The sequence below is a fragment of the Stegastes partitus genome, unplaced genomic scaffold (genome assembly GCF_000690725.1).
Source record: "Stegastes partitus isolate 25-593 unplaced genomic scaffold, Stegastes_partitus-1.0.2 Scaffold259, whole genome shotgun sequence".
NCBI lineage: Eukaryota > Metazoa > Chordata > Actinopteri > Pomacentridae > Stegastes > Stegastes partitus.
Window position 1 is genome coordinate 564,255 of NW_007577990.1, and position 20,693 is coordinate 584,947.

Genomic DNA, 20,693 nt, shown 5'->3' on the forward strand with positions numbered 1-20,693 from the left:
ATAACCTTTCTTCTGCTGCATAAATGGGAATAAAAAAGTATTGTGTTGTGTGACTTCACATGACAGCAGAGCCCTGGCAGATGAAAAGAGGCAGAATTCTGATTCTATCTCTTGTTAGGCTGTCGTCTCTCTACAGCTCGATCTGACTGCAATGGGTATCTGTTTAGAGAAGACTCTATCGCCCGACAGCTGATCTCCATTACCAAATGGGAAGTTCGTGTCGAAAAATAAGCAGATGCACATAATGACGGAGGAATATTGTTTCAAACGCATTTTGCCAGACAGTTCAGTGCCTGTGGTGTTTGCGTGTTGACCATGTGTAAAAGGAAAAATGTGCTTTGCATAGCCGTCCTGGGAGCAGACGTGAGCCCTTATAAGCTTTTGTTTTGTTGCAAAATATTTTAGGAAGGAGAATATATTAACACGGTTTGTGTGATGCGAGAAGAATTGTTAATCTGTTCATAATGCTGTGCCCTGTCCAGTTCCTTACATAATCTCTGACATGAGCCCACTGGCTTGCGTCACTCTGTCATTGACAGCTGTCAACACAACAGCGCTGACACACACACATACGGTATATACACACTCACACCCCATCATGCACACAGAAGCCAATGTTTTTTTTTTCCTCCTCCAACTGCTTTCTGTCAGAATGCTGTACATTGTAAAAAAAAAAAAATCTGCTTTTCATACATGGAACAGTGTAGAATCCTTGGTTTCAGACCTCATTTATTGTGCACATCTATCGTGAATCATCAGGCCATGAGAAACTGATTTAATGGTCCAATCGAGTAATGGGTTAAGCTCTGAGCATTATGACGGTGGCCTGGGCATGGGTCTGTAATGTAAGGGATAATCTTAATCCTTCAACGTTATGTCAGTAGTCCAAGGGTTCAGTGGGAACAGCCAGGAGATTTCGACTAGTGATTTTCCATGTTTGCACAAGCCTGTAGGATTTTCACTTTTATTTTATTTTGCTTGTTATCTGCTAAATTGAGGAATATTAGATGAAAGTGTTGGTTTTATCTGACGGGAATCTAACCCATGATGGCAGAGGCAATGAGCAGGTCTTTTCTGTTTGTTTTTCATCAGCTATTCACACCACATATGGACTTCAAGTTTGTCACTATTACTAAGAAAAATAAATTCTGTATGTGTCATAGCTTTTCAATTTTCCTGTATTATACTTGCAGTGCAAAGATTGACTGTGTTTTGTCTGGCAGTGTCTGACTATTCAGTGCTTGTGATTAAAATAATCTATGACAGGGCCTCTGGAAGCTGTTAGTGTGCAAATTGTTCAGGGTGTTCGCATTTGACTGTTAGTTTCCTGGTCTTTGATAATGCGGTGTGCTGTTTTAGCAGTGGGTTGATCTCAGGGCTGTGGAGAAGACAGTGAAGGGCACTGGGTGAACATGCAGCGGCCTCACTGCCCTATTGTACATGTGCTCTGAGTGACACGTCATCCCCTCAAAGGGCCTGCTAGTGTTGTGAATCAGTGTCCTTGAACTGCTCAGCCACAGACAGACAAAGAACAAGCTTTAACATTCTGTTTGACTGTCTCCTCTCTCTTGCCATGCCCGTTATCCAAGACGCCCACGCCAAAGCTGCAATGCTGCATACAGGAAATCGGTCCTGAGCCACTGTCCGACCCTCATGGTCATGTCCGCGGTGTGATTGTGCCGCGGTGTGATTCAAACATAATCTTGGCGTCTCAGCAGGTGTCTTTGAAGTGGCCCGCGTGCAGAGGCCATCTCACTGTGCTGCGAGGAGCGGCAGGCTGCTGGGATGGGCTTTAGCATGGCTGCCTGTCTAACTGTGCCTGGCTTTGATGTCGTAAACAGAGCAGGCAAGGCTGGCTGGCAGGGAAGCGGGCAGGCAGGGAGGCAGGGTGGCAGAGATGCAGGCAGGCAGGCAGGCAAGCAAGCAAGCAAGCAAGCAGGCAGGCAGGCAGGCAGGCAGGCAGGCGCGGTGAATGGGATCAGTGGCACTGCTCTGGTCAAGCTCAAGCGAGCCAGCAGCTGCCTGTTTCACACCAAGAGGCAGTTAACACCGCAGCTCATGTCAATAGATATTGACTGCCAGATTGGGAGTGCTTATAAGTGTAGGCCTCTTTGTTTGATTGAGTCCCCTGTGTGAATTCAGTTTAAATCATACTCAGTGTCTGACGTGTAGCTTCAGGGCCCCATGACCAGTCAGTGAAATGGGCAAATATTGACTGATGGTTTAGGTGACTTCATGGTGTATTTGTCTTCCATTGTGTCATTGCTCAGTATTTATTCTCCTTGACCCCTCCTAGTGTGGAAATAGCTATATGTTCGGAGTGATGTCTTTTCTCATACAGGAAACTATAGAGCCTGCCTCAGCTGGTCCAGAGACAAACCCTTTTTACTGTTGAGTGCACTGAACATCCAGGGGCTTGTGCAGCGGTGGAGTGAGAGAGTGTTCGCTGGTGAGACTGTGTGCACTCAGGGCCTTCCTGCTGCAGATAGGGCTTTGTGAGGCATGCTTGTGTGAATGTATGCCCTGCCCAGCCTGGCACCCCTGTGTCTATACACCCACTGCTTTCACCTGATGTGGCACAGCCTCTGTCAGGCCTGAGCGAGCGCCCAGCCAGCTCCGCTTCTTCAGGAGAGATGAAGGCATCTCACAGCTATGCTGTGGGGGTGGGGGAAGCTAGCAGCAGCCTAAGCCGGGAGCTATCAGAGGCTGGAGCTCAGAGCCAAAAGCCTGTGGGCTGGATAGGGTGGGTGGAAGCTTGGCTTAACTTGGCAAGACAACCATAGCCACAGCCCTGCACTGCCACCCAATGGCCGGGGCCTGTCACTACAACCTCTAGTTCACTATAACCACAGCTAGTCATAATTACCGCACGCTTCAGTTGTTGTGAGTGCATGTCAGAACAAATTATGTAAGTAATGAGGCTGAAAATGCTAAAGGAGTCGAAACACACTGCACTGCTAATGCTCATGCGGGGAGAACACAAAAACAAACAATAGAGTGCACTCATACAGAGATAGACCTAAATGAAATAACAAGCAACTGTGCACAGTAAGGACAAGATTAATTATAAATTAACCCTCTCTGTTAGGTTGTCAAAGCCCGCCTCCTGCCTGGATTTCACTCTAATCCGGGCCGACGAGGTGCAGTGCCCTCTATTGTATGTGAGAATCACAAATCGCAGGAGGTGTTGTCTGGAGGAGAATTAATTGTGCATGTTCCACCACTCCCTTTTGTTCATTTTACTAAAATGTAGGCTAATTCCAAGTAAACATGGCTGGTCTTGTTGACTCCAGCAGCGCGAGGAGAACAGACAGATTCCTGAATGAATAGAGTGTGGCTCCCGGGTTAGTGGATTAGAGGCTCTGTGTTAAGGGCCTCTCCCGGGCATGCCTCAGGGACAAGGACATTATCCACATGACACATTACAGACTCCTAGGCAGCTGATTAAAATGGGCAGGGATCTCTGGATTGAACCTCGAGCAAAAGTACTTTTGATGTGATCAAACTAGTTTAAAGAGGTTGGTTGTTAAGGTGTACAAGGGATATTTGAAGCTTCTTGTCTTTGGAAGAGACCTGAGGCATTGTGGTAGACAGTTAGGCCTGGTTAGAGGGAAGGGGCTGATGTAACACTTTGACATTGTGAATGTACCACCGCTTTTTTAAATTATTGTCATTTTTATTGCATCCTATTAAGGCAAATCATAATATTCCTCCCCTAATTAGTATAGAATCCTGTTGCAACAGCTCCTCGTGCTCTGATTGGTTGACTACGTGGTTGGTTGGAAGAGAGAGAAAAAAAACATTACATCGTGAGAAAATATCCCGCGGTGATCTTTCCTCGATTTAGATCAGATAGCGGCGTTTGTCTGGCGCTGTAGTGCACTGTTGGGATGGCGGGACTGAGATGTTAGAGATGTGGAGGAGGGCTACGAGATAGAGATCTCTGGAGGAGGGTTGGGTGTGGGGTGGGGGGATGGAGGTGGAGCGGGATGTAGCATCAGTGGCTGCAGTGATAAAGCAGAGAGCAGTGGGACGAGATGGGAGTTCTGTGTCTCTGATGTCTGTGTGTTCTGTCTGTTCTGTTGTGTTGCCCTGTGGTCCGCTCCTGAAGAGAAGGCCAACGATGGATGAGGCCTGTCCTCTCGGTGCTTTTGTCCCCTATGGCGGGTGAATCACAGGCCTGTCAACAGCCACAACACCACAGCCAACCGCAACTGAACCCTTTCTCTATAGCGTAACACGGAGGTGCACACACACAGAGTCGCTGCCGTTGCTCCATCCAGCACAGCGGGCATGTTATGACTCTTTGTGGCCGCGGTGGATTTACTCCTGGGGTTTTCATGGTTTTGAAATTTAAGAGGCTTCATGAAGTCAAGTTTTCCAACTGGGAATACATCTCCTCATGTGGCTAAATGAGTCTTTGTCATTGCACAAGGCTAGTATTAGGACTCCTGCACTATATTAGGGTTTGTGGGTAGCTGGGGTTTTTTCTTATGTAAGTTGTGTTTGGGATGCAAATTGACACCGTGTTTACATTGGCTGCTTGTGAGGACTTAAAATGGCCTCCTTCCCTTTCACACACACACACACACGCACGCACGCACACACACTGTAACTCTGTAAATATTCAGCTAATGCTCTGTGGAAGTGAGGATTCAAAAGCCACCGGATGAGATGTTTTTAGAAGCACAGTGCTCTTTCATGTACCAACATGGATCCATGGTGAAGGTGTTGTACAGTGACTTGTGACAGCAAAATGTTGATTTTTTTTTTCTTCATTTCTTCCATTCCCTTTTCTTCTCTGCAGCTCAAATCGAAATAATTCCCTGCAAGATCTGTGGAGACAAATCATCAGGCATACATTACGGCGTGATAACATGTGAAGGCTGTAAGGTAAGCGTCAAGAGACTGAACCTGTTTGTGGTATGGAAAGGAAGTGTGTGTGTGTGTCTGGGTGTATGTGAGGGACAGAAGAGCTGAGAGGGGAAAGACGGGGAAGTAGCGAAAGTTGCTTGCTAGGAAAAACATTTGAAAATGTTGCTGAAGTTTTACGATGATTTTGAGAGGGACTGTAAAGTGTAAACACAGAGCGTGATCATTAAAGTGGTCAAGCACCATAGAGGACATCACAGAAAACCACAATTAGTAGGACAAAGTCATCCCTCTGCCTTGCTCTGCCTTTCCCTCCCAGGGACATGTCTTTTTTTTTTGCTGTTTTTGCTTCTGCTGCAGCCTGCTCTTCTTGAAATAAAATGATCAAAAGGAGAGAGCTTTGAATTATAGCAGATTGTTGGCTGTTTGCAACAGTGTGTTGCTTCTATTGAAGCCACCTTTTGTACTGTTTCAAATGCACCAGCCATTCACAGTGAGGGGAATTTTGTGCTTAGAGTGTATTCTTGTCCCCATGCTTGTCACCAGGCACATCATTAGCATTCCTCAGCCAGCCTGCACCTTTGCTGTTTGCTCCTATGTATGTGTGTGGTGTGTGTGGTGTGTGTGGTGTGTGTGTGTTAAGGAGAGAGAGAAGACAGAGGGACGGAGAGAGTTTCCTTTCAGCACTTCTTCCCAGCGCTCCTCACGCAGGAGCTGGAAGGGAGAAAACGCTAAAGAATAAACTGCTGAAATCTATCTTTAATGATTGCTAATTAGTCCAAGCAGAGAGGCCTTTAATGATATGTGCGAGTACAAAAGTTTGGACCATAAATCATAGCATTATTAAAGAGTGCTGCTTGTCACTGGCAGTTTTAGTCTGTTTCCATAATGGCTTCCATTATAAAGCAACTTGGCAGCTGTCAGCTGTTTTCTTGTAATTAAACAGCCAATGAGCAGCTAATTAAGACATATGTGTATGGAGCAGTAGAGTGGGGCATGTTAATGATGTGCTGGAATCAATTCATTAAGTCAAAGGATGAGGAATCCAGTCGGTGTGCATTCGCAGTCCTTTAGCACTGCACATGCCGGTGCCGCGTTAATCAACACTAATAACCCCACTGAAGAAAAATACCATCCACTGTTATCATTCCTACCCAAACACACTGCTCTCATGCTGTACACACTTGTAAAGTACAGCGCTCTTTAAATGCCAGCTATTACAGCGGAACAGTCAGGGAAAAAATGGCCACAGCAGTATTATTATAAATCAGTTTAGCAGCAGTAAGATAAAAACATCACCACTAGGAATACAATAAATTACTATAACCGGTAATACATTTTTTCAGCGCTAAAACACAATGAAGACATAAATGGATCCTTCGCTCCCAGAACACATTTCCACCCACAGAGGTTCATCCAGTAACCTCAGGTGTTTCCGTGCCCCCCCTTTTCCCTGTGCAGGGCTTCTTCAGGAGGAGTCAGCAGAGCAATGCAGCTTACTCGTGCCCCCGTCAGAAGAACTGCTTGATCGACCGCACCAGCCGCAACCGCTGCCAGCACTGCCGGCTGCAGAAGTGCCTGGCAGTGGGCATGTCACGAGATGGTAAGTGCTTTATGGAAGAGGAGAAACAGGTGGGTGGCTGCAGCAGGGTGGCGTGGTGATTATAGAGAGGTGAAGAGCCCAGGTTCAGGCCCCTGTGTGGGCAAGAATCTGCTCTGTTGAAGTACCTTTGGATCGATGCTACAGGGATGGAGACTGACCTCCCTGTGAAGGTGGGCAAGAGAGAAAAGAATTCACCTCGTCGAAATCAAAATATTACACCGTCGACGTCAAGCTAACGACAGTGTGTATTTAGTGCTTGTTTTTTATTGCAAGTGGCAATCCAGAAATGTTTATTTTGGGAGTTAATTTGAGAGTTAGGCTAATTTATCTCAATCTTTTGGTAATTGTATATTGAATTGTTGCTGCAGAGACAAAGAAAACACACAGACAGACAGTGATGAGGTGTCATTATTCTCAAACGGACACAAAGGACGTTTCTGGAAAAAAATAAATAAATCTGACTTGAACGCATGCTAAGATGTCAATCCATGTTCCCTGTCTTCCACTAGTAGGTGAGTGCTTTTGTCTGTGGGCCTAATTTGTTGCTGTGATAGAAACTGGGCTTGATGAAATAGGAGGTTGTTAGAGGTTGTCATTAGTGCTGCTGCAGCTGAGACGCAGTAATGGGAGCACACAGGTGGGGATGTGTACAAGAAGGCTCCTGCTGTGTCAGGCTGGTCCAGACTAGACTGGGCTGAGGAGATTCTATCAGAACACAGCAGAGCTATGATATTTTTTTTTAGTAAGATGCTCTGAGGAATGCATACAGGCAAGTGAGAACCTGAACATGCATGCACGGAGACTGGCACATCTTCATATACACGTTCATTCATATTCATGAACGTGAATGAACACAGAAGTACATTAGCACTTGGTGTGCAATACACATTCTCACTTTCACATACACACGCAGACACACACATGTACACACACACACACTCAGGACAGACGAAGGTGACTCTTACCTTCACTGAACACACCAGAGCCCATCTGCCCGCACTCTCCTCTGTGTCGCTCCACTCACTTTCCACCGTGCATAGACAAACACATGCACACATGTACACACACACTGTGACCGGCTGACTTACTGCCAGGCCCCCAGAACACCGGCCAAGGAGTCTCATTCTCAGCGCTACTGTTTAGTCTGGAAACCTTGAAACAGGAGGCAGCAACTTCGCCTGTCTCATGTTCGAGTGGCTGATAAGCCGTTTGTTACCACTGTGTCTCTGCACTTATGAAGCTGTTCGTTCTTGTAATAATCTCTGATCCCTCCTGAAGATTTGCTTTTTTTGTTATCTGCTATGAGAGTACATCACTCCCCGAGTTGCTGTCCTGTGCATCAGTCTTGTTGAGTACAATGCTAAAGCACGTGTCTTCTGGTCTGACGCCAACATGTGACTTTAACATAGATTAGAGTGTGGTTAGAACATGCTGCGTCAGTGGAAGGCACAAATTGGCAAAAAGCTTCTAAATGTGGTTCCTTACAATCTGTTTCGTCTCTAGATTGATTTTTTTTTTTTCCCCAAAAGAATAAGTCAATAGTGTGAGATAAATCCATTTGTGGTCAGAGCAGGTACACAGGTATTTCCTGTGCAATGGGATGAGGGTTGGTGAAGACTGGGTAATAAAAAATACCACGTCATGTAGGTTTTTGAACATATTGAACAAGTTCTTTTGAAACTGAGGAAACAGGAGAAATCATCTGTGCACACATAACCCTGCCAGTGAAATTATTGGTGGACTTAATGTAGCATACGTTTTAAGGCTCAGTGGGAGAATTAGCTAAATCAGTCAGTAACATGGATGTTACCAAAACTGATGTGTACAAAAAGGATCAGAAATACAATAAAGTAATTCTTTTTGGTAATTTATTGAACTTGTGCATTGAAGCTTCTGGATCTGTTGCCTGACACTTGTTTCATTTTGCTATTTGCAGCAGTGAAGTTCGGCCGCATGTCGAAGAAGCAGCGAGACAGCCTGTACGCTGAGGTCCAGAAGCACCGGCTGCAGCAGCAGCAACGTGACCACCAACAGCAGCCTGGAGAGGCGGAGCCGCTCACACCTAGCTATGGCCTCTCAGCCAATGGCCTCACAGAGCTCCATGATGACCTCAGCGGCTACATGGACGGTCATACCCCTGATGGCAGCAAACCAGACTCGGCGGTCAGCAGCTTCTACCTGGACATCCAGCCATCTCCTGACCAGTCAGGCCTGGACATCAACGGCATCAAGCCGGAGCCCATCTGCGACTTTGCCCCGGGCTCTGGCTTCTTCCCTTACTGCTCCTTCACCAACGGAGAAACCTCCCCCACCGTGTCCATGGCTGAACTAGGTAAGGAGCAGGAAAGAGAGGGAGAGGCAAAAGGAGAGACAGCAAAATGGAGGAGGGGGGAGAACAACTCAACCGTGGGGCAAACGACACAAAGGTTGCTTAAAATAGCAGGAGGTTGGAGACTCATCTCCAACACTCATTAAAAGAGCCTCTTTTTTGTAATTAGTTTCCATTAATTAGGGCCAATCAGGATCCAGCAGGGCAGGCGTCTGGGGAAATCATTTTTTTAGGCTCCCCTGTGCCTAGGAACTCCTTTTAACAGATGTGTTTTCAAAACCATTTAAATTTTTATACTCAATATTTCTCTCAGAGAAAATGTGACCTTTGTTTCAGTGAGTAACGTGGCGCCCCTCCTCCTTTCCATGCATTTGTGTCATAACTAGATTGGCTTTGCCTCAACCTTAAGCTATGAGCTTCCTGCAGGCAGTAAAAGGAAATGTCAACAAGCCTTTTCCCAGTCAAAAAAGCCCACGCGTATCCGCCTCTCCTCCTTCATGAAAGCTCAGTAAATAAATCTTCTTTTCCTGTGGCATATTTCATCAGTGAGGTCTTCACTTTCACATAGCCTTGTGAGTAACATTCAGATCTCAGCTGTGATCTTTTGGGTTTTTGACGATGGTTGTATTTCAGAGCACCTGGCCCAGAACATCTCTAAGTCACACATGGAGACATGTCAGTATCTGCGAGAGGAGTTGCAGCAGATGACCTGGCAGGCTTTCCTTCAAGAGGAGGTGGAGAGCTACCAGAACAAGGTAGCCTGACCACTACTGGGCCTGTCTCGGCCTCTACAGCAGTTACAGTAATCAAAACCATTGTTTTAAAGCAGATAACCCATTCTCTGTCCTATCTGTTCTTAGCCCCGGGAAGTCATGTGGCAGCTGTGTGCTATCAAAATAACAGAGGCCATTCAGTATGTGGTGGAGTTTGCCAAGCGCATCGACGGCTTCATGGAGCTGTGTCAGAACGATCAGATAGTGCTGCTGAAAGCAGGTATGACAGCCTGTCAACATGGCCTGCTGCCGTCAAACTCACCCACCACTACCACCCCCCTCTGGCATTGTCACAAGGGCGTAGCTGACCTGACTGCACAAAGCCCTCTTCTTCACACGCACAGACAGTGTCACAGAGAGGAGACCCCACCCCGCCCGTTTCCCCTCTCTGTCTCTCACTGTTTTCCTCTGTTCATTACATACGTAGCAGAGACGGACACAGCATTAGATAAGTCATGTGTTCCTGAGCTCAGATAATACCCATCATGTCGGCTGCCTCTCATGTCCCAGACACCAGTGATGTCTATTCAAACCGCTCTCATGAAGATGTACAGATAGATTAGTATGTATACCTCTGCCACGGCTCTTTGCACACTGTCACCTATATTTATGCACAAATACTAAAGCTCAAACACACAGACACACACATACTTCACATGCAGCCAACAAGCACGTCTCCTGGGTCTTTCCCAGGGTTTTTCTTTTTTTTTTTTTGTACATTAGCACAACCAATGTGAATAATGAAATAAAGACTGAGATTCCTTGTCAGACATGACATTTTAAAACAGTAGCATCTCCCTTAGAGGCAATAGTGGCTTCTGTTGCATTTTCTTGATCCACTTATCCACTCCCACAGAGTGGTACAAATTGTAGGATATAATAAATACCTATCTAGCTAAATAAAGGTTGAATGAATAAGCACTGTCACTACTGAATGAAGCACAATTTTTATCTGGCATGTTATTATGGAAGAATAGCCTTCTGTCGATGATATTTTCATCTGCAGAGGAGATTTTTTTATTTTTTTTTTTTCCTCTGACGGCAGGCTTCTTTATTTCAAAGTGGTTGTGTTACTCATATTGTTGAAGATTAGCACAAAGCACAATCATGTGTTTTGCACCCCTGACTGATGTGTAACTGTGAGGGAGAAAGGAGGAAAAAAAAGAGAAAGAAACAAAGCTCAGATTCAGCATCTTGTTCCTGTCTGTCTCCACAGGCTCTTTGGAAGTTGTGTTTGTCAGAATGTGCCGTGCCTTTGACTCGCAAAACAACACAGTCTATTTTGATGGAAAATATGCCGGACCTGATGTGTTCAAGTCATTAGGTAAGTGAAGTGGATATAAGTGTGTGTGCGTGCGCGCATTTGAATGAGTGTGCATGTGTGTGCGTTTGTGAGCTGCCGTGTTTGTGTGTGTGTGCTTCTTACAGTGTCTTACTCCCTTCCTTGGTGTAACAGCCAAAATTAGAGTCTGCTGTTGTGTTCTGCACAATGCTGAACGCCTAGAAGCAAACACTGAGCACTCATCCCTTCCTCACCTGGCATTGCTGTCTCTTCAGCAGTTATTTATGGTAGAACAGAGATGCTAGTGAGGCTCTGCTGCATATGGCTCCTGTAACTGTGGAATAAATAAAGCCAGACGGAGTGTCTTTAGGGAGAGTGCTATCAAAACTATCATTGATAGTCTGACATAAAACATCTCAGGCGAAAGCAAATAGCATTCGTGTTTGACTGCCACGATATTACTAAGATTTTCCACCATGGATTTTCTTGCATTTCCAACTACCTTCTGACGGGGAAAAAAAAAAAATGTAAATGTGTCCCATAGTGGCAGTAAAAAATCCAGAAATATGTTTCTTAGTGTGAGTTTACCATTCCCCAACACTGTGTTTGTGTGTGAGTGAGCTTGTGTATTCGTCCCAGTGTCCTGTGAGTTCCACACAGAGGGGTCCGTGGCGGGGGAGGCAGAGTGATGGGCTTCCCGAGCCGCGGTGGCATCCGCCTGTCTCTCTCTATCTCCGATAATTGATTTAACTAAAAGCCTCAATAGTGACCTCATTTTGGCTTGCATAACACCACCCAACTGCCAAAAGTGACTCGTCTGGGAGGCAAAACTCAGTAAAAGCATTGCCTGTTCTGCTTAAGACGCTCCCATGTGCTGTCAGCATGCCGCTCTTTTTCATTCCTTCCCCTTCCTCTCCCCTCCCTGTGTGCCTCTCTCCCAATAAAGATCAAGAGTGAATGTTGTTCTTTGGTCTTCCTCATCCTAAGCCCCCTCTCTCTGTCCTTTGCTGTGGCAGGCTGTGACGACTTGATCAGCTCCGTCTTCGAGTTTGGGAAAAACTTGTGTTCTATGCACCTGTCTGAGGATGAGATCGCCCTGTTCTCCGCCTTTGTGTTGATGTCTGCTGGTAGGTGTCACTCACAGTGCAAAGAAAAAAAGACAGACATACATTCACCACAACAATGAACACTGTTGCCCTCCTGTTTTTCACTAACAATTGATACCTCTCACGTTACCCGCTCTGCAGCCTTACTTTTCACATGAGCCACGTTGACTCTTAAGGGGCTTACATGCGGTTTACAGTAATAAAAAGTGTGCGATAATTTACCTTCCAGACCGGTCTTGGCTCCAGGAGAAGGTGAAGGTGGAGAAACTCCAGCAGAAGATCCAACTGGCCCTCCAGCACGTCCTGCAAAAGAACCACAGAGAGGATGGTATTCTTACAAAGGTACAGTGCTCTGCAGTACACACTCCATCCATTATCCCTGAAAGTGGCTGTCTGCTAAGCATGCTCTGCTCTTGTAGCGGCGTAATCTCCCACTGTTTAGGATCTTTATCCACAGGCCATAAACCATTTTTATTGTATTAGATTAAATGAACCGAGATTTCAGGGTAAACATTTATAATGCGACATGAAATGCCTTTTTATCAGCAGAGAAGTGGCAATTTATCAATTGTACCAGCTCCTTAATATAAAGTGTCAACTTTTTCCTCGTGCCTGAGTGCTTGTCTCAATATTTACAAGTCTGTTTGCCCCTGTGTGAGACGGAATACACTGTAGGGAGGAATGTTTTTCACTACCATTGCTCCATGTCCTTGCCTCCCTGTGAATCTAAACAGCCTGTCTCCTCTCTCTCCACAGTTGATATGCAAAGTGTCGACACTGCGAGCGCTGTGCAGTAGGCATACAGAGAAGCTTACAGCTTTCAAAGCAATATACCCAGACATTGTGCGTGCCCACTTCCCCCCCTTATACAAGGAGCTGTTTGGATCAGACTTTGAGCAGTCCATGCCCGTTGACGGGTAGCAGCCCCCGCCAGGTGCCAGTGTGCCCACCGTAGGGGAATGTGGAGGAGGAATCTGAGACACTTTACTGGTGCCCTGCACAAACCAGAGCGGACAGATGGCACGCTGTTCAACTTCTTCTTTTACATTGGAGGGGAGGGCTTAGGGAGTTGATTGTCAAGGTTTACTATATTGAATTTAGTTCTCTTTGGAAGACATGTGGGACCCGACACCCCACGGGACATGAAGAGGAGATAGGAACAAATAATTTCTGTTTGGTTGAACTTGACCCTCTTATGCGCTTTTCTAACGAGGAGCTCCCTCCGTTCATTTTCACCAGTATCTCTGATTTCTCTGTTTCACTTAAAATCATGCAAACAATCAATAAGACACTTTTGGAAAAAATATCCCTAAAACGAATCAGTATTATTTTCCAGATGACACCCCCTTCTACAGTCTTGGTGTTTTCATTTTAATGCACCGTAGCGCCAAAACACAACAAATAACTGGCAAATGCGCACATTTTGGTCAAGTTCAGCCATTTTTTTTTTCTCTCTTGTTTTCCGTCGTATCTTCTGGACACAGTGCTTGGAATGAAAACTCACAGCAACTTTGAGGGAGGTTCCATTGGCATGGTGATGCAATCGGCACCTCTCTATGGACAATCGTTTAAAAGAGGAAAAAAAAAAAAAAAGAAACCTAGAATTCTGGTAATTCTAATGAAAACGCAATGATTTTAGCTGTCAAAGACTCCATCCACCATTGTTGCATAGTGAAATCATGTAAGGCCATCTGCTATTAATCCTTCTCTGGACAGGTGCCCTGGAGAAGCACAGGGCACCAACACAATGAAAAGGGTCCATTCCACCTGTTTTATAATGTACTACAGGGTATATGGTCATAAGTACTTACTATACAGAAAAAAGTAATGTTTATAGAATCTATTTTAAATAACATGTATGATATTAGTAGTTAGACCATTCTTAATTGTTGAATTGATAAGGCACTTTTATTTACACCTTTCTTTAATTTAAGACTTGTATATTTACCTAGTGATGTGTTGCATGTGCACAAGAAATACAAGTTGAATCATGGTCACGGAGGGTAGTCCTGGGAGCTGCAGATGATACTGGTCTGGAAGTGTTCGGGATGTCTGTTAGGAGGGGGGCTGGCGTGGCCGCTGGTTGGTGAACTGAGAGGCGTGGATGAGAAGGCAAATTAAAAGACACTCCGTCACCTTGTTTTTTCCTCAACGACTGCCAGCGTGACACCTGTCAAAAATGTAGCTCTGATGCTCCCCTTAGCAAGCATGCACACACAAAGTAACAGCAAACAAACCCTGTAGTGATGTTACTTTGTTCTGAACACACCTGGATGTCACGGCATTTGTTTGAACATTTTTTTTTTTGTTTTTTTTTTCAAGAAATCTGAGGTATACTGTCACGGAACATTTGCAACACTTTCATATTCTTAATTGTTTTGTTCGAAATATTTCGTTTTAATGTGAAAACTCGTCATTTAAAGGTTTCGAGAGGACATAAAGAAATGAAGCATCCAGGTCGCACAAATCAACACTGAATAGCCATGTGGTCGGACTGGAAAAAACCGCACGCACAGACTGTAATCCAATTGTTCCATCTAGTGGAAGATAAAGATACGGCAAGCAAGTTTACCGACAGAGCTCCGGGGTTTAACCTAAAAGCACATTTATGAGCCTCTGTCGAAGCGTTTTTTTGAGCGTTTTTCTGCTGTTTAAGAGTGACTATTCTCTGCCTTCTCACCGCAGCCTCGGCCCAGCGACGCCGTTAACAGGACACAGAAGAAAACAGTGAAGGGAAAGTGAATATTCAAAGCCTTGTCTGGTAGTAAAGCTTCTATTTTTGTAACTTGTTTTGGTTAATAAACTCATGAAAGAGAACGAGGGAGAGAAAAAGATGTCAGGTAGCACTTAACTATATTCCTGCAATAATTAGACTAGCTGTTGTTTGTATGATTAGGGGAGAAACATAAAAATGGTAGGACAAGTGCTATTTTCAGAATGCTTTGTTGTTGTGCTTCTGTTTTGTTGAGTGTGTCTTTCTTGTCAGTGTGGTAGTAAAAGTGGTAGAAAAAAAAAACCCTGGATGTGCCAAACAGTAGTCGTTGCTTCCGCTTTCCAGTCTACTCGTCTATAATGTAGAATGGATTCCTAAGACATTCCAGCAATCTCAGTAGCGGCTTCTAGAAATATCTTTGGAGGAAGAAAAAAAAAAAAGAGCAAAACAAAAGAAAAAAAAAAGAAAAAAAGTGTTATCCCTTTAGAAACCCAACAAAGCATGTTAACACATCTGTCACCGACTGTAACATAAAATCCAGTTGTTTGTCTTTTGTTTTGTGTTTGCACACTATCATTCCTCTGCCGTGCAATTTGCGCGAGGCGTTAATGCCTTGTGCTGTCACCCCTCAGGGAAGAGTTTCTTTTGTGCTTTCTGTTTGAGAGGACATTTGTTTTTACTCATTAGCTTTTAATTTAGTTTTTTTTTTTTTTTGTTCAGGGATGTTCCATGGGAAGTGGTTGAAATTACAGATTTGAAAATTCATCACTGAGTTGTTCCGAATTTTACACATTACCAACGTCCATAAGGGGCCTCCAGCCAAGTCAAGTTTTAAAAAAAAATCTCATTTGTTAAAAAAAAAAAGAGAAAAAAAACCCCATCACTTTTACAAACTGCAGTTTTTCAGTACGCAGCATATTTCTGTCACACGAAAATCAATTTTGGTTATAAAATGGTGTCATCAGGGTCTTTACAAATGATAACCCTCTTTGTTAGAAAACCAAATATTCTTATGCAATACTAAATCTGTTGTGTTTGGGTTGTAGTAGATATGCTGTACCTGAGTAATAATCTCTGTTATGATCCAATGCTATTTGGATATGCACAAGCCCTCTACGACAAGTAAACCTCAGTCTCAAAAGCAAAAGAAACCCAGTCTGGAACACTGCTAGACAATCCAGGTTGAGAGGCCCAACGGCCCGGCAAGAGCAGCGAAGAGGATGAGGTGTGAACGCTCAGGGAGGTAACAGGTAGACCGAAGAAACAGCTCGCTTTCCTCTGGAGTTGCAGAGCATTTGATTAGCTCTTTTGTCAATTTACGAGATCTTGTACAAAAAAAAAAGAAGGAAAAAAAAAAAATTGATGAGAGGAGCTTGGCTGAACTTTTTTTGGCATAGCACACTGAACACCTAGAGCAGCACTTAACTGTTCAGAAAATAATGAAGAAATGGATATTTGGCTAATTTCCTGTTAATTATTTGCATTTTTTTTTTTGTTTTGTTTTCTTGAAATTATCCTTTGTTTTCTTAGGATGTTGTAATATTACTTGATGGTCACATGAGCAATTCAGTATTTTTTGTCAAATATGGTCAGCTAAGGTCTACCACCAAAAGGGTTCTTTTCTCATAAAAGTGAAAATGTGTTTTCATTCAAGTCTAAATAGTTGAGTGGCTTGTAATGTGTTCTACAATATATAGCAAGCAATATGCCTTGTGTTACAATTACGGGTCTCTACAGTGCAGTCATCATCCTTTTTTTGAATTGACTTTATTCATACAGCTGACTCCAATTTCTAATGTTTACTCTCAGTCTATAACAAAAAAAGTAATAATAAAGCCCCATCACTCTATTTCCATCCTCTTATGTACTGGTATGGTTGCAATAGTGGCAGGATAGCAGAAAATGGTCACCAAACACATGGAAACTTGTGTCTAACTATAAACTTCGCCTTCACACAGGCCTGAAAAGTGATGTCCTTCTGTATTTGAGAAATCCCTGTTTAAGTAGGGGGTTCTTATGCTACGTGTGCTATTCAATCAGTGTATAGTATACAGTAAAATGTGCTGGTCCTTCTGTCTCTGCTCTGTTGTCTGTTTGTACAAAGCAATAGTGTGTGTGCGCGTGCGTGTATGTGTTTGTTCTCACAGTGTGTGAATAAAATAAACCCCAGACAAGGCTTTAATAATTTCAGAGGAACAGGGTTATGTGGACGAGGAGGTTTTGATTTTTTATTTTCGACTTTTTGAAAGCAGAAGAAGAAGAAAAAAAAGAAAAATGGTCTTGGAAATGCTGAGCTTGATCCATCCATAATAGGTGTAGGTTTTTTAAAAGCATGACATAATGCCTTCTACAATTCATCGGTCTGCAAGGAAGCGCTGCGAGGCAACAGCGACCGGCCTCGCAGTGAAAACGTGCTTTGTTATCAGTTCGGCCAGAATGTGGCTACAGCCTGAGCTGCGATGAGCTGAAATCGATTCTGGACTGTAAATTGTGAAAATGAGTCTCCTTGACCGTAAATTGTGAAGATCAGTGTTATGTCACGCTTAAAGTTGCCGGTGTGTCGCCCCATAATTATGAGTCAGTCATCACATTTTTAACAAAAAACTCATTTTTCCAAAGCACAGGTTGATAAGAATTTATGATTAAAAATGACATTTAAGAATATAGTTTTAAAAAAATGAAAAAATGAAAAAGCAACTTTTAGCCATAATCGAATGTCAAGCAATAATATATGTCTGTGTATTATTTTTCATTCTTTTGTGCATAATAGTCTTTGAACATCTGCATGTAAATACACCTCTTATTTATCACTATTTTGGTTTTTTTTGTTTTGTTTTATTTTTGTGTTGATTTTGTGGACGTTTTTATGTTTCATCTGTATATTTGACCAGTTCTGTTCCCAGGTGGAGAACTAAGAACTCGACATGGCCTGTATGCTGTATATCTTATTTTCTCACTCTCTCCCTCATTCTCGGCTGTTTATTCACCATATTTAATATTATTATTGATCACATGTATAAAGGTAGCGTTGTAACTTCTGTCTGTATAGGTAAGAGGAAAATACTGCTACTAAGGCCTACCCAGTGAAAATATTTATCTGTTTATCAATTACATCCTATTGTACGATAAAAAAAACTGTTTCTACTTTGCTTCCCTTCTTTAGGATTAGTTTGATAGAGATAGGGTGTGCTGACATTAATTTTGTGTTGCCCTGATGTGTGGTGCTAGGTAAGTTAATTTTGTGAACCAAGTATTGATTCCTAAGCCTGGCCGCCCTATTAGTTCATTCATTTCATTGCATATTAATGTATTATTGATATTAGGACTCAATAAATAATAATGATAATGAAAATGATAGTGGTAAAATTACCCAGCAGGCACCTGTATCAGTGTGCTAGTCCTGGGACTAAGGCACTTATTTCCTTCTGACTTATAGCAAAGCTAGTATCTGCTAATTAACAAGCTATTTAAGGTTGCTTTTCTGGTTTGTGGAAAAATTATAATATTCAAAACTGAAACAGCAGTATTGTGTTTTTTCTTTGTCTGATTGTAAAAAAAAAGAAACAAACCACTCACTGAGGCTATAGTTTGTCAGGTTTTAAGATACTAACTATTTACCTCCTGTGTCTGCATTGTCCTTCACCTGATGCAGGGAAGCGGTGCTTTGATTTTAATAAACAGAGCCTCGGTATGCTTTTGTTATTCCCCATTTTAGACTATCCTGAAGCAGTGGTTTCTTCAGACCAGTGGCATAAACCTTTTTGCACCACATGAAGTGTTAAAAATGTACATGAAAGGATTGCCATTTGAAGACAAAGTTGACCTTTTTCTCTCTACTCTGTAGCAAATATCAGTAAGAATATGCTTGCAATAATACACAACGTATCACACTGAGTGCCTCTCGGTGTAACAAAATGCATACATGGTTTTGATTGTCTTTTTTTGTGGTTTTTTCCAGACGTGTACTGAAGTGACAATGTATTTTGTACATGAGGATGAATTTCTCACTCTCACATTGCTTAAAAAACTGTTTTTTCAGATTCTTTCTTCATGTGTTGTTGATCATTTTTCACGTGGGTTGATGCGCTGATGTTGAAGGGTTTCAATGTATAGCCGGTCCGTTTAGAGTGTACATGTCACCCCTCACCTTGTTTCATTTGTTTGTTTCATGTTGATCTCGAACGGTCAATAAATGCTCGTGGATAATATTACGGAAGCGTTCACCTGCACATTTTTCTTTTCCGATCAAGCAAAAACAAACAGAAAATCCAGATTTTTTTGTCATTTTCTGTTTGTGTTGACTTTTTTTATTTCACTGAGAAACAGAAAATTTACTAATGCATTGTATATTAAGTATTTGTATGTGTTTGTAAAACAGGCATACAACACATCTGGATTTCCTTAATGTTCTGTGTTCAATGTGCCCTCAGTCTGTTGGGGTAACATGAAGGGTGGGTGGAGCAGGGGTGGATTCTTTTTTTTTCCATGCAAAAAGCAGTACAAATTATGGGAAAGCCGAAACTAGTGTGTGGTTGTCACAAATTTCTAAGTCACACGTTTGCTACTGATGTTAAATGGGGACAGATGATCATGTACCTTTTTATCCAGCTCTTTTGAACTCTCTTTAGCAGGTAGTCTATTCACAAACGTAGTTTTGCTCCTTCTTGTCTGATTCTTAAATATGAAAATAAGTATTTTGATTCATTTTGTAAATACAGCTGTAAAGAAAAATAAGAAATTTAATGTTGTCTTTTAAATACTTTTCATTCTAATATGAATGTTGTTATATTGTACTTAGAAACTGTACCTTTAATATTACCTTTATTAAAAGTGCATTGGACACATCGATTTTAGATGTGCTTTATGTGCTGTTATCCCATAATAAAATTTACCGCTTGTAATGGGCTTTCTTTTCCTGATTGATTATCTGTCTCTGTGTTCTGTCTCTCTCTCTCCGGCTCACTCTCACTCACTTAAGCGGAATGAAACAAGTAGTATACTTTTCGGCAGCAGCAACTTAATCAGGGCTAAGTGTCCTAATTAGTGCTACAACATTTAATCAGAGTTGATGGCCTCGCCTCAATGGAAACTTCCATATGTTTGAGCAGAGAATGTAAACTAGGTCAATGCTTGTGTGTAAATATTTGCACCTCGCAATGAAAATCTAAAGAACGATATCGATTTCTTTTCATCAGACACTAAAAAGAAGAACAAACATACCAGTTGCATATATAAATGTACATTCAGATATTAATGTGCTTGTAACAAGAATGATCCATTGAAATTTGTGTCAAAAAATCAAACGTATTCCCTCAAAACAGAGTCAATCTAACAATGTGCAGCACTGATGTGGAATCTTTGGCAACTTAAAGATCAGAAGCTAGTTTGATGACGTCTCTTAAAAGATCATTCTCAGCATTTCCTCCACAAATTCCTAATAACAGCTTCTGTAGGTTCTAAGCTTTAAGCTAAAAATGTCTGTTATTTTAATGGATGACTCAATTTCCCTGCAAGGAAAATGAATTTTTCATCTAATTTTTCCCTTTAATAAATGTGCGATTTTGATGAAGTATTATGAACTGCAACGTGATAAAGCTGTGGAATAATATGCATGAATTTTAGATCATTTATTCTTTATATACCCATCTGTGTCACATCCTTAAAATATGTGTACATTTGTCATAATTTTATCATTAACTTCCTGCAAAAAGATTTTTTTTTAAGCAAAACCAATAGAAGGTTTTGAGCTATTTGTGTCCATATAATGCTCTGATTGCTTTTCGTTTTAGAGGTTTAGATTTCAGTTACATATTTATGGACCTCACTGCTACAATAGTGTATGTACTCTAAGGTTAATGCCTGAGATCAATGTGGATACGAGCACCATGTAGAGCACAAAATGCAAAAGATCCAGGTAGGTGCGCCTATAAGTGTCTGCACTGGAGATCTCCAGATTTAGTCTGATTTCACAGAGTGCAGCTGAGGACAGTGCATGGGATTATTTTAATTTTAGAG

The 20,693-nt window shown here is 42.6% G+C and overlaps 1 protein-coding gene across 2 annotated transcripts in view; it reads left to right on the top strand.

Moving 5' to 3' along the window:
- Positions 1 to 19,579, top strand: part of roraa (RAR-related orphan receptor A, paralog a) — a 180,636-nt gene extending 161,057 nt beyond the window's left edge. For both annotated transcript variants that reach the window (XM_008282142.1, XM_008282143.1), the window contains 9 exons: positions 4,808 to 4,893; positions 6,334 to 6,475; positions 8,412 to 8,807; positions 9,438 to 9,559; positions 9,665 to 9,797; positions 10,794 to 10,901; positions 11,876 to 11,986; positions 12,195 to 12,307; positions 12,722 to 19,579. In XM_008282142.1, the coding sequence (XP_008280364.1) occupies positions 4,808 to 4,893; positions 6,334 to 6,475; positions 8,412 to 8,807; positions 9,438 to 9,559; positions 9,665 to 9,797; positions 10,794 to 10,901; positions 11,876 to 11,986; positions 12,195 to 12,307; positions 12,722 to 12,886 (1,376 nt within the window). In that variant the 3' untranslated portion in view covers positions 12,887 to 19,579. The remainder of the gene's footprint in view (positions 1 to 4,807; positions 4,894 to 6,333; positions 6,476 to 8,411; positions 8,808 to 9,437; positions 9,560 to 9,664; positions 9,798 to 10,793; positions 10,902 to 11,875; positions 11,987 to 12,194; positions 12,308 to 12,721) is intronic.
- Positions 19,580 to 20,693: the final 1,114 nt, after the last annotated feature.